Here is a 15,291-nt window from a genome sequence, read left to right on the forward strand (position 1 = left end):
CGCGGGCGCATTACTGGTCCAGTCCATATGCGGTGCAAAAGTCCGGCATCGCAGTTTAAGTCCAGAAATGGGAAACGGTCGTTATCCGTTTTTTCCATTCTTCATTTAAACCCAAAATCGAAAAAAACTGAAAAAATGTATCATTATCTGTTTTTTCGTTTTCTTATTTTTGGTTTTATTTTGAAAAACAAATGAACGAATGACACAGATTCTGCTCACTTACGTTGTTAGAGTTTTTACTTTACTTTACCTTACAGACGTTTGAGTCTGATTCGGTTTCCTGTCCCTCAGAAACTGGGAAGGTGTTCAGATCTGCTCAGGTTGTGTACCTGGTTTAAACCTGGTTTAAACCTGGTTTAAACCTGGTTTAGTTCTGGTGTCGTCCTGGTTTAGTCGATCGATGTTTCTTCTGCTCAGTAAATAATGCCCGTGAAGTGATGTTGTATTTTTGACAGTTTTGTGTTCGTTCATTTCATGTTTGCAATTCTTTATGTCATAAGTTTTCAGTTCATATTCTGATGGATAAAATGCACACAACACATTTTATTTTACGACTGGATTAATTTGAGAATTTACCAATATTTATTTTATGCTCAGCTACAGACAAATATGCACAAATTTCTCTCCTACGCACATGAATATTTCTGAAAGCTTTTATACTCCATATAAATCTGACAGGAGCACAGTTACAGTTACTCCGCTCACGTTTGTCTGTGCTTTCTGTGTTCGGTTGTTACCAGGAGGTTTTGGGTTTTGTTTTGCAGCGGACTCTTGCCGTCCTGAGTCTGTGACCTTGGTTCACACGGGTCTTTAAGGTCTTTGTCTGTGGGGCGTTCTTAAAACAGAACAGTTTACACAGAGCAGAATCTGTTTGGATTAACCCGCTCCACATGATCCCGCTGATTTCCGTAAATAAAACTAAGAACATTAACAACAGACCGAACCTCCGTCGCAGCAAATGTCTCGGATCTGGCCGAGATTGTAAAACTTAAATCAGGTTCTTCATTTTGTTTTCAGATTTATTTTCTAGTTACTCGTTCTGAGATGCTTCGTTCTCGTCTAGAGGTGATTTATTTTTGTCGAGTAAAATGATCTCGCTGCAGGGACACGTCATTTCAACACTTTCGAGTCATTTTCCGACAGATTTAAGTGTTTAGATCTTACATTTTGGCCGAGCTTTGTTGCAGTTTGTTGTCTTGATTAGTTTGATAAACCAGAGCGGGCGAGAAGTCACGTTTCCTTCAACACGCTCGCTCTGGATTGGCTCTTCGGTCACTGTGACTCTCGCGGTCGAGATTCCAAATAAATATCCTGGCTCCAGATTCGCTGCTGTGACGGTGAGCCTCGACGAGCTGCGTTTGACTGGAGCGAACGCCGCGGGGGACGTCACTCTTTTAGTCCACTTTTTTATGCAGTCTAAACTTTGGTTAAATCCGGAGAAAAGCAGAAAAAGCACAGACGTCTTTCCCCCTGCACATTTTCACAAACTCAGCACTTGTTTTTTGTTTTGGTTTGTTATTTTACTTTTGCTTTTAAGTCAAAGGTGGCACACTGTAGGGACGCTGTGGGGACATGAGGACGTGTGGACAGAGGGACGCTGTGGGGACATGAGGACGTGTGGACAGAGGGACACTGTGGGGACATGAGGACGTGTGGACAGAGGGACACTGTGAGACATGAGGACGTGTGGACAGAGGGACGGAGCAGAGACACACTGTGGGGACATGAGGACATGTGGACAGAGGGACACTGTGGGGACATGAGGACGTGTGGACAGAGGGACACTGTGGGGACATGAGGACATGTGGACAGAGGGACACTGCGACATGAGGTCATGTGGACAGGGGGACGCTGTGGGGACATGAGGTCGTGTGGACAGAGGGGACAGTGCTGGGACACGGTGGGACATGAAGTCGTGTGGACAGAGGGACAGTGCTGGGACACGCTATGGGGACATGAGGTTGTGTGGACAGAGGGACGCTGCGGGGACATGAGGACGTGTGGACAGAGGGACGCTGTGGGGACATGAGGTTGTGTGGACAGAGGGACGCTGCGGGGACATGAGGTGTGTGGACAGAGGGACACTGCGGGGACATGAGGTGGTGTGGACAGAGACACGCTGTGGGGACATGAGGTGGTGTGGACAGAGACACGCTGCGGGGACATGAGGTCGTGTGGACAGAGACACACTGTGGGGACATGAGGCCGTGTGGACAGAGACACAGTGGGACATGAGGCCGTGTGGACAGAGACACGCTGCGGGGACATGAGGCCGTGTGGACAGAGACACAGTGGGGACATGAGGCCGTGTGGACAGAGACACGCTGCGGGGACATGAGGTCGTGTGGACAGAGACACGCTGCGGGGACATGAGGCCGTGTGGACAGGGACACGCTGTGGGGACATGAGGACGTGTGGACAGAGACACGCTGCGGGGACATGAGGACGTGTGGACAGAGACACGCTGCGGGGACATGAGGTCGTGTGGACAGGGACACGCTGCGGGGACATGAGGTGGTGTGGACAGAGACACAGTGGGACATGAGGACGTGTGGACAGAGACACGCTGCGGGGACATGAGGTGGTGTGGACAGAGACACGCTGCGGGGACATGATTTGTGTGGACAGAGACACGCTGTGGGGACATGAGGCCGTGTGGACAGGGACACAGTGGGACATGAGGTCGTGTGGACAGAGACACAGTGGGACATGAGGTGGTGTGGACAGAGACACGCTGCGGGGACATGAGGTGGTGTGGACAGAGACACGCTGTGGGGACATGAGGTCGTGTGGACAGGGACACAGTGGGACATGAGGTCGTGTGGACAGAGACACGCTGTGGGGACATGAGGTCGTGTGGACAGAGACACGCTGTGGGGACATGAGGTCGTGTGGACAGAGACACAGTGGGACATGAGGTGGTGTGGACAGAGACACAGTGGGACATGAGGTGGTGTGGACAGAGACACAGTGGGACATGAGGTGGTGTGGACAGAGACACGCTGCGGGGACATGAGGTGGTGTGGACAGAGACACGCTGCGGGGACATGAGGTGGTGTGGACAGGGACACAGTGGGACATGAGGTGGTGTGGACAGAGGGACGCTGTGGGGACATGAGGCCGTGTGGACAGAGACACACGGTGGGACATGAGGCCGTGTGGACAGAGACACGGTGGGACATGAGGTCGTGTGGACAGAGACACGCTGTGGGGACATGAGGTGTGTGGACAGACACACGCTGCGGGGACATGATGTGGTGTGGACAGAGACACGCTGTGGGGACATGATGTGGTGTGGACAGGGACACAGTGGGACATGAGGTCGTGTGGACAGAGACACGCTGCGGGGACATGATGTGGTGTGGACAGAGACACGCTGCGGGGACATGAGGTGGTGTGGACAGAGACACGCTGGGGGACATGAGGCCGTGTGGACAGAGACACGGTGGGACATGAGGCCGTGTGGACAGAGACACGGTGGGACATGAGGTCGTGTGGACAGAGACACGCTGCGGGGACATGAGGTGTGTGGACAGAGACACGCTGCGGGGACATGAGGTGTGTGGACAGAGAGTGTGTGTGGACAGAGACACGCTGCGGGGACATGATGTGGGCCGTGTGGACAGAGACACGCTGCGGGGACATGATGTGGTGTGGACAGGGACACAGTGGGACATGAGGTCGTGTAGTGTTACTCCGTTCACATCTGAGGAGTTAAATTTAGAGTTGTGTTGTATTAATAAACCGTGAGTCACGCGCTGGACAAACACGTCTGACCATCGCCACGGAAACGGACTAAAGGCTCATTCACACAGACGCACAACTGAAACACAACAACCACACAACAACCACACAACCACACAACTATACACAACACACACCACACAACTATACACACAACTACACCACAACACACAACTACACACAACCACACACAACACACAACTACACACAACCACACAACTACACACAACTACACACAACCACACAACTACTCAACACAACCACACAACTACACACAACCACACAACTACACACAACCACACAACTACACACAACTACACAACTACACACAACCACACAACTACACACACCACACAACTACACACAACTACACACACAACACACAACCACACAACTATACACACAACTACACACAACCACACAACTACACACAACCACACACACACAACACACACAACACACAACTACATACACAACCACACAACTATACACAACCACACAACTACACACAACCACACAACTACAACACACAACTACACACAACACACAACACACAACTACACACAACTACACACAACTACACAACTACACACAACCACACACTACACAACACCACACACACACAACCTACACAACTACACACAACAACACAACACACAACTACAACACAACACAACTAACACAACTACACACAACATATACACACAACCACACCAACTATACACAACTATACACAACCACACAACTATACACACACACACACTATAACACAACACACAACAACTATACACACAACTACACAACAACTATACACAACTATACACAACCACACAACTACACACAACCACACAACTATACACAACTACACAACTACACACAACTATACACACAACACAACTACACAACACAACAACACCACAACTATATAACCACACAACTATAACACACTACACACACACAACTACAACACAACTAACACAACTACACAACACACACAACCACAACTACACACAACACACACAACTATACAACACAACTACACAAACTAACCACACAACTACACAACACACTAACACAACAACAACTATATCACACAACCACACAACTACACACAACCACACAACTTAAACACAACCACACAACACACACACACACACAACACACCATACACAACTATACACAACTACAACAACACACACGCAACTATACACAACTACACAAATATACACAGCCACGTATAAGCACACATCAATACGCAACCATACAATCATACTACACACGCAACTATACACAACTATATACACAACTATATACACTATACACACATATACACACATACTATACACAACTATACACAACTATACACAAGGCAATGTTACTTATGTTAACTGTGGTTTAGTCCTGGTTTAGTCCTGGTTTAGTCCTGGTTTATGACCTTTAGTCTTGTTTTCTGGGGGGCGGTGGCTCAGTGGTTGGTGTTCACCCTCAAACCCAAAGGTTCAGAGTTGGCGGTTGGTTCAGAGTTGGCTGGTTGGTTCAGAATTGTTGGTTGGTTCAGAGTTGGCGGTTGGTTCAGAGTTGGTTCGAGTTGTTGGTTCAGAGTTGGCGGTTGGTTCAGAGTTGGCGGTTGGTTCAGAGTTGGGTTGGTTCAGAGTTGGCGGTTGGTTCAGGGTTGGCGGTTGGTTCAGAGTTGGCGGTTGGTTCAGAGTTGTGGTGGTTCAGATTTGGCAGGTTGGTTCAGAGTTGGTTCAGGTTGGTTCAGAGTTGGCGGTTGGTTCAGAGTTGGCGGTTGGTTCAGAGTTGGTTGGTTAGTTGGCGGTTGGTTCAGGTTGACGGTTGGTTCAGATTGGCGGTTGGTTCAGAGTTGGGTGTTCAGAGTTGGCGGTTGAGTTGGCGGTTGGTTCAGAGTTGGCGGTTGGTTCAGAGTTGGCGGTTGGTTCAGAGTTGGCGGTTGGTTCAGAGTTGGCGGTTGGTTCGTTGAGTTGGCAGTTGGTTCAGAGTTGGCGGTTGGTTCAGGGTTGGACGGTTGGTTCAGATGGCAGGTTGGTTCAGAGTTGGTTGGTTGTTTGGTTGGTTCAGAGTTGGCGGTTGGTTCAGAGTTGGTGGTTCAGAGTTGGCGGTTGGTTCAGAGTTGGTTGGTTCAGAGTTGGCGGTTGGTTCAGAGTTGCGGTTTGGTTGAGTTTGGCGGTTGGTTCAGGTTGGCGGGTTCAGAGTTGGGTTGTTCAAGTTGGGTTGTTCAGAGTTGGCGGTTGGTTCAGAGTTGGCGGTTGGTTCAGGGTTGGCGGTTGGTTCAGAGTTGGCGGTTGGTTGAGGTTGGTTCAGAGTTGGCGGTTGGTTCAGAGTTGGCGGTTGGTTCAGAGTTGGCGGTTGGTTCAGAGTTGCGGTTGGTTCAGAGTTGGCGGTTCAGTTCAGGAGTTGGCGGTTGTTCAGAGTTGGCGGTTGGTTCAGAGTTGGCGGTTGGTTCAGGTTGGTTCAGAGTTGGCGGTTGGTTCAGAGTTGGTGGCGGTTGGTTCAGAGTTCGGTTGGTTCGGTTGGTTCAGATTGGCGGTTGGTTCAGAGTTGGTGGTTCAGAGTTGGCGGTTGGTTCAGAGTTTGGTTGGTTCAGAGTTGGCGGTTGGTTCAGGTTTGGTTCAGAGTTGGCGGTTGGTTCAGAGTTGGGGTTCAGAGTTGGCGGTTGGTTCAGAGTTGGCGGTTGGTTCAGAGTTGGTTCAGAGTTGCGGTTGGTTCGAGTTGGCGGTTCGAGTTGGCTTGGTTCAGTTGGCGGTTGGTTCAGGGTTGGCGGTTGGTTCAGGGTTGGCGGTTGGTTCAGATTGGCGGTTGGTTCAGAGTTGGTGGTTCAGAGTTGGCGGTTGGTTCAGAGTTGGCGGTTGGTTCAGAGTTGGCGGTTGTTCAGGTTGGACGGTTGGTTCAGAGTTGGCGGTTGGTTCAGATTGGCGGTTGGTTCAGAGTTGGTGGTTCAGAGTTGGCGGTTCAGGTTGGTTCAGAGTTGGCGGTTGGTTCAGAGTTGGCGGTTGGTTCAGGGTTGGCGGTTGGTTCAGAGTTGGAGGTTGTTCAGAGTTGGTGGTTCAGAGTTGGCGGTTGTTCAGAGTTGGCGGTTGGTTCAGAGTTGGCGGTTGGTTCAGAGTTGGCGGTTGGTTCAGGTTGGTTGGTTCAGATTGGCGGTTGGTTCAGAGTTGGTGGTTCAGAGTTGGCGGTTGGTTCAGAGTTGGGTTGGTTCAGAGTTGGCGGTTGGTTCAGAGTTGGAGTTGGTTCAGAGTTGGTTCAGAGTTGGTTCAGAGGTTGGTTCAGAGTTGGCGTTGGTTCAGAGTTGGCGGTTGGTTCAGAGTTGGCGGTTGGTTCAGAGTTGGCGGTTGGTTCAGAGTTGGCGGTTGGTTCAGAGTTGGCGGTTGGTTCAGGGTTGGCGGTTGGTTCAGAGTTGGCGGTTGGTTCAGAGTTGGGTTGGTTCAGAGTTGGCGGTTGGTTCAGAGTTGGCGGTTGGTTCAGAGTTTTGGTTGTTGCGGTTGGTTCAGAGTTGGCGGTTGGTTCAGAGTTGGCGGTTGGTTCAGAGTTGGCAGGTTGGTTCAGAGTTGGCGGTTGGTTCAGAGTTGGCGGTTGGTTCAGAGTTGGCGGTTCAGAGTTGGCGGTTGGTTCAGAGTTGGCGGTTGGTTCAGAGTTGGCGGTGTGCAGCTGTGTGAAGTGTTCGTCCTTGGAGAAGTCGAGTGACTCAATCATGAATGAAACCGACTATTTTTAGATCATAAACTAAAAACAGTTTTTAATCGTTTGCTCCGGCTCCTCTCTGCTCCTCTCACTCTGATATAATAATAATAATAATAATAATAATAATAATAATAATAATAATAATAATATAATAATCTGTGTAGTAACACAGATGTTCACTGTTCACAAACTCTGGGAGTGTTTGTAATAAAAGCAGTGGTGGAGTTTGCAATTTGGGGGCCCCAGGTGAACATGAGTTTGGGGCCCTCACATTAATGCACCATTGTTGTTGTTTTTTGGGAGTTTTTTTGTTTTGTTTTTTTAAATATATATTTTATTGTCTGTTTTTCCCTGTTGTTCTTGAAACATGCACATTTCTATTTATTTGAATTATGGTGCATTGACTTATTCTCATTGTCTTATTAGTTCAGTCGCCGACTAGAAAAACAGAGCTGAAATGTAATGAATGTAAACAAAAATACATTTTTGTTTACATTCATTACATGTGATAATTATTATTTTTCTTACGGTCATTGTTTAGAAGTAGTAAAACTACTCTCATTTCATGTCTCGGCCGTTAGTGACACTGAGGCCAACTGGTCAGGGGCCCCTCCAGGTTTGGGGGCCCTCGTCAGCCGCCCGCTTTACCTGATGGTGGCGCCACCTCTGAATAAATGCGAGTATCTGACAAGTTTTACACAAGACTCATGTTGTTATAAAATAAACTGAAGTCTCCTGAAGAGAAGAGACCTGAGGTTCAGAACAGGACTCAGCTCAGAGACCAGACTTCTGTCCCTGCAGTCCACTCTGCTCCTGTTGTAGGGAGTATTATACCTCTGGTGACACAGTCCAGGGTAACAGGAGGTGGCAGAGTGAGACTGGCACAGCGCCGCAGTTTCTCAGTATCACAGTTTGTATCAAACCTGCAGCAGCAGCAGCGACGCTCAACACGTCTTTACTCCAGGACTAAACATGGACCTTCACAGAAACTCTCTTCTCCTAAACTCCTCTCCTCCTGTTTCCTCTTCCCTTCTCGTTCTCTCTCCCCCCAGAGCCTTTCTCCTCCCCCGTTTCTCTCTCCTGCTCCCTCTGCCCTCTGCCCCAGAGCCTGTAAAACTTGTCATAACAGCGTGACATTTCCATGCGCTCGTGTGAAGCTCGGGTGAAGCTCGAGTGAAGTTCAAGTGAAGCTCGTGTGAAACTTGAGTGAAACTTGAGTGAAGCTCGGGTGAAGCTCGTGTGAAGCTCGTGTTACAGTCGTATGGAGCCGTACACTCGACTGAACCAAAACCATGACTCAGAGGATTCCACGAGAGAAGGCCCCAGGAACACTCTCACTTCACTCATCACTCATCACACTTCACACTTCACACATCACACTTCACACATCACACTTCACACTTCACACTTCACACACACTTCACACTTCACACATCACACTTCACACATCACACTTCACACGTGCTCGTTTCAAACCAACAAACCTCCTTTAGCTGACAGACGCATTTACTCTGCACCCGTCTGTAAAAGATTCAGTAAAGTCCTGGTTTAGTCCTAGTTTAGACCTGGTTTAGTCTTGGTTTAGTCCTGGTTTAGTCCTGGTTTAGTCCTGGTTTAGTCCTTGGTTTAGTCCTGGTTTAGTCTTGGTTTAGTCCTGGTTTAGTCCTGGTTTAGTCTGGTTTAGTCTGGTTTAGTCCTGGTTTAGTCCTGGTTTAGTCCTGGTTCAGACCTGGTTCAGTCCTGGTTCAGTCTTGGTTTATTAGTCTGGTTTAGTCCTTGGTTTAGTCTTGGTTTAGTCCTGGTTTAGTCTTGGTTTAGTCTTGGTTTAGTCCTGGTTTAGTCCTGGTTTAGTCTTGGTTTAGTCCTGGTTTAGTCTTGGTTTAGTCCTGGTTCAGTCCTGGTTTAGTCCTGGTTCATTTTTCATTCAAACACAAAATCAAAAACTGAAAAAATGAATCATTATCTGTTTTTTCATTTTGGTTTTGGAGACAAATAACGAAGAAAATTGCAGTTTTTTTTAACATTTTCTTATTTTTGGTTTTATTTTGAAAAACGAATACAGTAAACGAATGACACACGGATTTGTTTTAGTCAGATTTTTCAAGACAATCGGTTTCCTAGACTCTCCACGCTCCAGATCCTCCAGAGTCTCGGTCAGGACCTGAGCTGTGGTCCTGTTCTGGGAGAAACCGGAGCAGACGGGGGGAGAAACGTCTGAACTCCGTGCGTCTCCTTCGCGTCTGGAATGTCGTACCTCACCGAACTCGAATAACGACTGATGTCTGTGTTAAAAAAATCCCCTGTGGTATTTGAAAAACACTTCTGAAACCGGACGCGTTCTCACACGAGGAGGATCGGCGCGGTCAAAGATAGACTCGTATAAAAATGTGCAGACGGATAAAAGCGTCGGCTCAGCACAGTTGTCACAGTATCAGAGCGCTCGCACTCCTCCTGCACCGGGGACTCCCTCAATGTGCGGCATTTCCTCACAGAAGACCTAAAAATAAACACGTTAAAGACGAGCTGTGACGCAAAAGTGTTTTTATTAAAAGCTTTTAGTTCATCTCCACCGCGTTGTACAGTTCAAAAACAGGACTGAAGAGGTTTAAATGTCGTCCACGCAAGTTTGAGAAAAACGCAAAAACATGACACAAAACTGGACACAAAAACTGGACAAACCTTTCAGGAGTTTCAGGAGTTTGATTGTGGTTCTGTGCCGTTATTCCTGATGTCACTATAGACCAGGAGAGTCAAACTCATTTTGTTCCGGGGGTCGTATCCAACCGACTTTGATCCCAAAGTGTCCGGATCAGAAAACTCATGTCATATAAACCCCAAAATAACAATAACTTCAAATATTTGTGCAGAGAAACGCAAATCTATTACAGAAATCTTTTTTAATTGATGAACTCTTTCTTACTATAATATTATAATATTAAGAACAACCTGAAACTTGAAGAAAAATTCAATTTCAACACAAAGTTTTAACAATAATTTGTATGCCAACAGGAATAAATTCAATCAATCAATTTTTGTTGTAAAATCCTGCACTCGGCTCCACTTTTCTCATGTTGGACATTTTTCTGATGAGGGTGTCACGGTCAACAGTCAAAACGATCGTCCTTTAAGAGCGTTTGGAAAGAGACAAGTCTTCATTTTGTGCTGCTGGTCTGGTGGGGGGCCACGTACAGAGACGCTGGAGACGCTGCTGTGATAAACACCACAGAAAATTAACAACATTTTAATAGAAAATATCATTTAAATATTTTAGTAGAAAATCACCCAAGGGCCACATTAAAGGTCTTGGAGGGCCGGATCTGGCCCCCGGGCCTTATGTTTGACACCTGTGATGTAGAGTCTTTGCACCGTCACGTGTCCCTATGGCAACGGTACCTACGCCGCCATGACACCGGGCACGATATGTCACTGACTTCAGCAGCGTCGGAGAAACATGGGCAGGTTTTGTTGTGTTTTTGTTGTTCTAGAAGCTCTGAAAGGAATAAAACGATTCGTTTCTTCACTGTTCCTCTGGAAATGACTCATCAGGATCAATCAAGGGAATGGTGCAGATTGACAGTCTCGCTTCTGAACTGTAAAGGGCTTTGGGTGTTTTGAAAGGCGCTAGAAAACTTGATTAATTAATGAATTTATTTATTAATTGACAGACTGATTGATTAATTAATTGACAGACTGATTGATTAATTAAAAGGGGAAATCGTCCAGCTGAGGTCCTGACCAAGACCAGCTCAGGTTTAACCCAGAGACACTGAAGGACGAGTCAAACGCAGAGGGCGACTTCTCTACAGGAACAATAAAGTGAACCTGAACCTTCAGACAGGTGCAGAGGACAGGTGACAGGTGCAGAGGACAGGTGACAGGAGCAGAGGAGGTGACAGGTGACAGGACAGGAGCAGAGACAGGAGAGCAGGGGGTGACAGGTGCAGAGGACAGGTGACAGGTGCAGAGGACGGGTGACAGGAGCAGAGGACAGGTGACAGGTGCAGAGGACAGGTGACAGGTGCAGAGGACGGGTGACAGGTGCAGAGGACAGGTGACAGGAGCAGAGGACAGGTGACAGGTGCAGAGGACGGGTGACAGGAGCAGAGGACAGGTGACAGGTGCAGAGGACAGGTGACAGGAGCAGAGGCAGGTGACAGGTGCAGAGGACAGTGACAGGTGCAGAGGACGACAGGTGACAGGTGACAGGAGCAGAGGACAGGTGACAGGAGCAGAGGACAGGTGACAGGAGCAGAGGACAGGTGACAGGAGCAGAGGACAGGTCAGAGGACAGGTGCAGAGGACAGGTGACAGGAGCAGAGGACAGGTGACAGGAGCACGAGGTGGTGGACTTGTGCCTGTTTGCCGCACACACTAAACCCTGGTGTTTACTCGTCTCCTTGGATCTGCAGATCTGACCTGAGGCGTCCACCAGTCACATCCAACACCCTGATGAACCCGCGACCCGACACCCTGACCAACCCCACCTGCCCACACACTCCACTCACACGACCTGCCCACTCAAACCCACGACCTGAAACCTGCCCACTCAAACCCACAACCTGCCCACTCAAACCCACAACCTGCCCACTCAAACCCACAACCTGCCCACTCAAACCCAAGACCTGCCTACTCAAACCCAAGACCTGCCTACTCAAACCCAAGACCCAACACCCTGACCAACCCACAACCTGCCCACTCAAACCCACGACCCAAGACCCTGACAAACCCACAACCTGAACAACCTGCCCACTCGAACCCACAACCCCACTCAAACCCAAGACCCAAACCCCACACCCATAACCTGACTCCCCCTGACGAACCCACAACCTGCCCACTCAAAAACCCACCCTGCCACCCAAACCCAACCTGCCCACTCAAACCCACAACCTGCCCACTCAAACCCAACCTGCCACTCAAACCCCAAACCTGCCCACTCAAACCCACCTGCCCACTCAAAACCCTGACCTGCCACTCAAACCCACAACCTGCCCACTCAAACCCACAACCTGCCCACTCAAACCCACGACCCAAAACCCTGACCAACCCACAACCTGCCCACTCGAACCCACGACCTGCCCACTCAAACCCACAACCTGCCCACTCAAACCCAAACCACAACCCTGACCACACAAACCCTGCCCACTCAAACCACCCCCACTGAAACCCTGACGAAACCAAACCCTGACCAAACCCTGACCCAACACCTGACCCACAACCCACGACCTGCCCACTCAAACCCACGACCTGCCCACTCAAACCCACAACCACACCTTGAGGAACCCACAACCTGATACCCCGACGAACCCACAACCTGACACCCTGACGAACCCTGATGAACCACACAACCTGACCACGAAACCCACAGCCTGACACCCCAACGAACACACGACCCAACACCCTGACAAACCCATGACCCAACTCCTTGATGAATCCACGACCCGACACCCTGACAAACCCACATTTTGCCACAGAAAACCATTAACCGGAAGTTCCACAAACCTACAGCGGGACACTTGGACGGGAGAAGGACCACAGAGCTGCATGAAACAAAAAAGCAGATTTATGTGACGATAATTTGACCAAAAAAGCAGATTCCGCTCAAACTGTTTCCTTCTGTTCGCAGCAACACACGGTGGTTCCTCACCCGGACATCGCCAACGAGACGGTGACCATCCCTCCGCGCTTCACGCCGTTCCAGGACCCCTTCTTCATCGTGGAGACCATCTGCATCTGCTGGTTCTCCTGCGAGCTCCTGGTGCGGTTCTTCTGCGCCCCCAGCAAAGTCCGCTTCTGCAAGGACGTCATGAACGTCATCGACCTGTTCGCCATCATCCCGTACTTCGTCACCATCGGCACCGAGCTCGCCAAGGACAAGGGGACGCAGCCCTCCGTGTCGCTCGCCCTCATCCGCGTCATCAGGCTCGTCAGGGTTTTCCGAATCTTCAAACTCTCGCGTCACTCCAAGGGGCTGCAGATCCTGGGCCAGACCCTCAAGGCGAGTCTGCGGGAGCTCGCCCTGCTCATCTTCTTCCTCTTCATCGGCGTCATCCTCTTCTCCAGCGCCGTGTACTTCGCCGAGGTGGACCGGCCCAACACGCTGTTCACCAGCATCCCCGAGGCCTTCTGGTGGGCGGTGGTTTCCATGACGACGGTGGGCTACGGCGACATGTACCCGGAGACGGTGGGCGGGAAGCTGGTGGGCTCCATGTGCGCCATCGCGGGCGTGCTCACCATCTCGCTCCCCGTGCCCGTCATCGTCTCCAACTTCAGCTACTTCTACCACCGCGGCATGGAGTGCGAGGACACGACGCAGTACCACCACGTGGAGACGTCGCTGTGGGAGAAAGACGGCGAGGAGGACGACGGCGAGGCGGACGACAGGGGAGGAGGAGGAGGAGGAGGGGAGGACTGGCCCGGGGAGTTCATGGAAGACGTGGCGCCGCTGTACGAGCCGAACAACAGCGAAGTGTGTCACCCGCTCAACGGGACGATCGTGTCGGGGCAGAAAACGCTGAGCTTCTACCAGCACGAGCCCATGGTGACGCAAGTGTGACGAAGAAGAGAAAAGAGGACGAAAAGAAAGAGAGGAACGAAAGAAAAGAGGAGGAAAGAAAGGAAAGAGTCGTTCATTCGCTTTTCAAAATAAAACCAAAAATAAGAAAACAAAACTAAACCGAAACAATTTTCTTCATTATTTGTCTCCAAAACCAAAATGAAAAAACAGATAATGATTTGTTTTTTTTTTGTTTAACTAAAAAAATAAAAAAAAAAACTATAAAGGACTAAACCAAGTGTAAACCAGGACTAAACCGTTTTCAGTCCTCGTTTGGTCCCAGTCTCAGTCCTCGCCTCAGTCCCGGTCTCAGTCCCAGTCTAAGTTCTGGCCTCAGTCCCAGTCTCGTCCCGGTTTCAGTCCTGGTCTCAGTCCTGGTCTCAGACCCGGTCTAAGTCTTGGTCTCAGTCCCGGTCTGGTTCCTGTCTGGCCCTGGACCTGGTTTAGTCCTGGTTCAGTCCTGGTTTCAGTCCTGGTTCAGTCCTGGTTCAGTCCTGGTTTAGTCCTGGTTCAGTCCTGGTTTAGTCCTGGTTCAGTCCTGGTTCAGTCCTGGTTTAGTCCTGGTTTAGTCCTGGTTCAGTCCATTATCCATTTTTTCCATTTTTCATTTAAACATAAAATCGAAAACTGAAAAATTTACTTATTATCTGTTTTTTTCATTTTGGTTCTGGAGACAAATAATGAAGCAAATTGTTGTTTTTTTCTTTTTCTTTTTTTTGGTTTTATTTTGAAAGAATGAATGAATGAACGACACACTGATTAAGGACAGAGAGGAAAGACGCGGGGAGGATCATGTTGTCACGACACTCAAATCTCAAACTCAATTTCGATACTAAGAAATAGACTCGATACTCGATACTGATCCCACGATGAAAATAAAAATCTTTTCTTTAGACGATCTCCTGTGATTTTCCACGTTAAACGGTGGAAATTTCTTTGCTATTCCCACGTGGAGTTGAATCTGTGTGATCCAGCAGTGGTCCAGGCCTAAACCAGGCCTAAACCAGGCCTAAACCAGGCCTAAACCAGGTCTAAACCAGGTCTAAACCAGGCCTAAACCAGCTAAACCAGGCCTAAACCAGGTCTAAACCAGGTCTAACCAGGCCTAAACCAGGTCTAAACCAGGTCTAAACCAGGCCTAAACCAGGTCTAAACCAGGCCTAAACCAGGTCTAAACCAGGTCTAAAACCTAAACCAGGCCTAAACCAGGTCTAAACCAGGCCTAAACCAGGTCTAAACCAGGCCTAAACCAGGTCTAAACCAGGTCTAAACCAGGTAAACCAGGTCTAAACCAG

General features: G+C 49.1%; 1 protein-coding gene across 2 annotated transcripts in view; it reads left to right on the forward strand.

Moving 5' to 3' along the window:
* Window positions 1-14,895, forward strand: part of kcna7 (potassium voltage-gated channel, shaker-related subfamily, member 7) — a 36,175-nt gene extending 21,280 nt beyond the window's left edge. For both annotated transcript variants that reach the window (XM_055152467.1, XM_020936635.2), the window contains exon 3: window positions 13,067-14,895. In XM_055152467.1, the coding sequence (XP_055008442.1) occupies window positions 13,067-13,996 (930 nt within the window). In that variant the 3' untranslated portion in view covers window positions 13,997-14,895. The remainder of the gene's footprint in view (window positions 1-13,066) is intronic.
* The last annotated feature ends 396 nt before the right edge of the window (window positions 14,896-15,291 follow it).

The sequence above is a fragment of the Boleophthalmus pectinirostris genome, unplaced genomic scaffold, assembly GCF_026225935.1.
Source record: "Boleophthalmus pectinirostris isolate CB_2022bp ecotype Guang Dong unplaced genomic scaffold, ASM2622593v1 HiC_scaffold_17, whole genome shotgun sequence".
NCBI classification, from domain to species: Eukaryota; Metazoa; Chordata; class Actinopteri; order Gobiiformes; family Gobiidae; genus Boleophthalmus; species Boleophthalmus pectinirostris.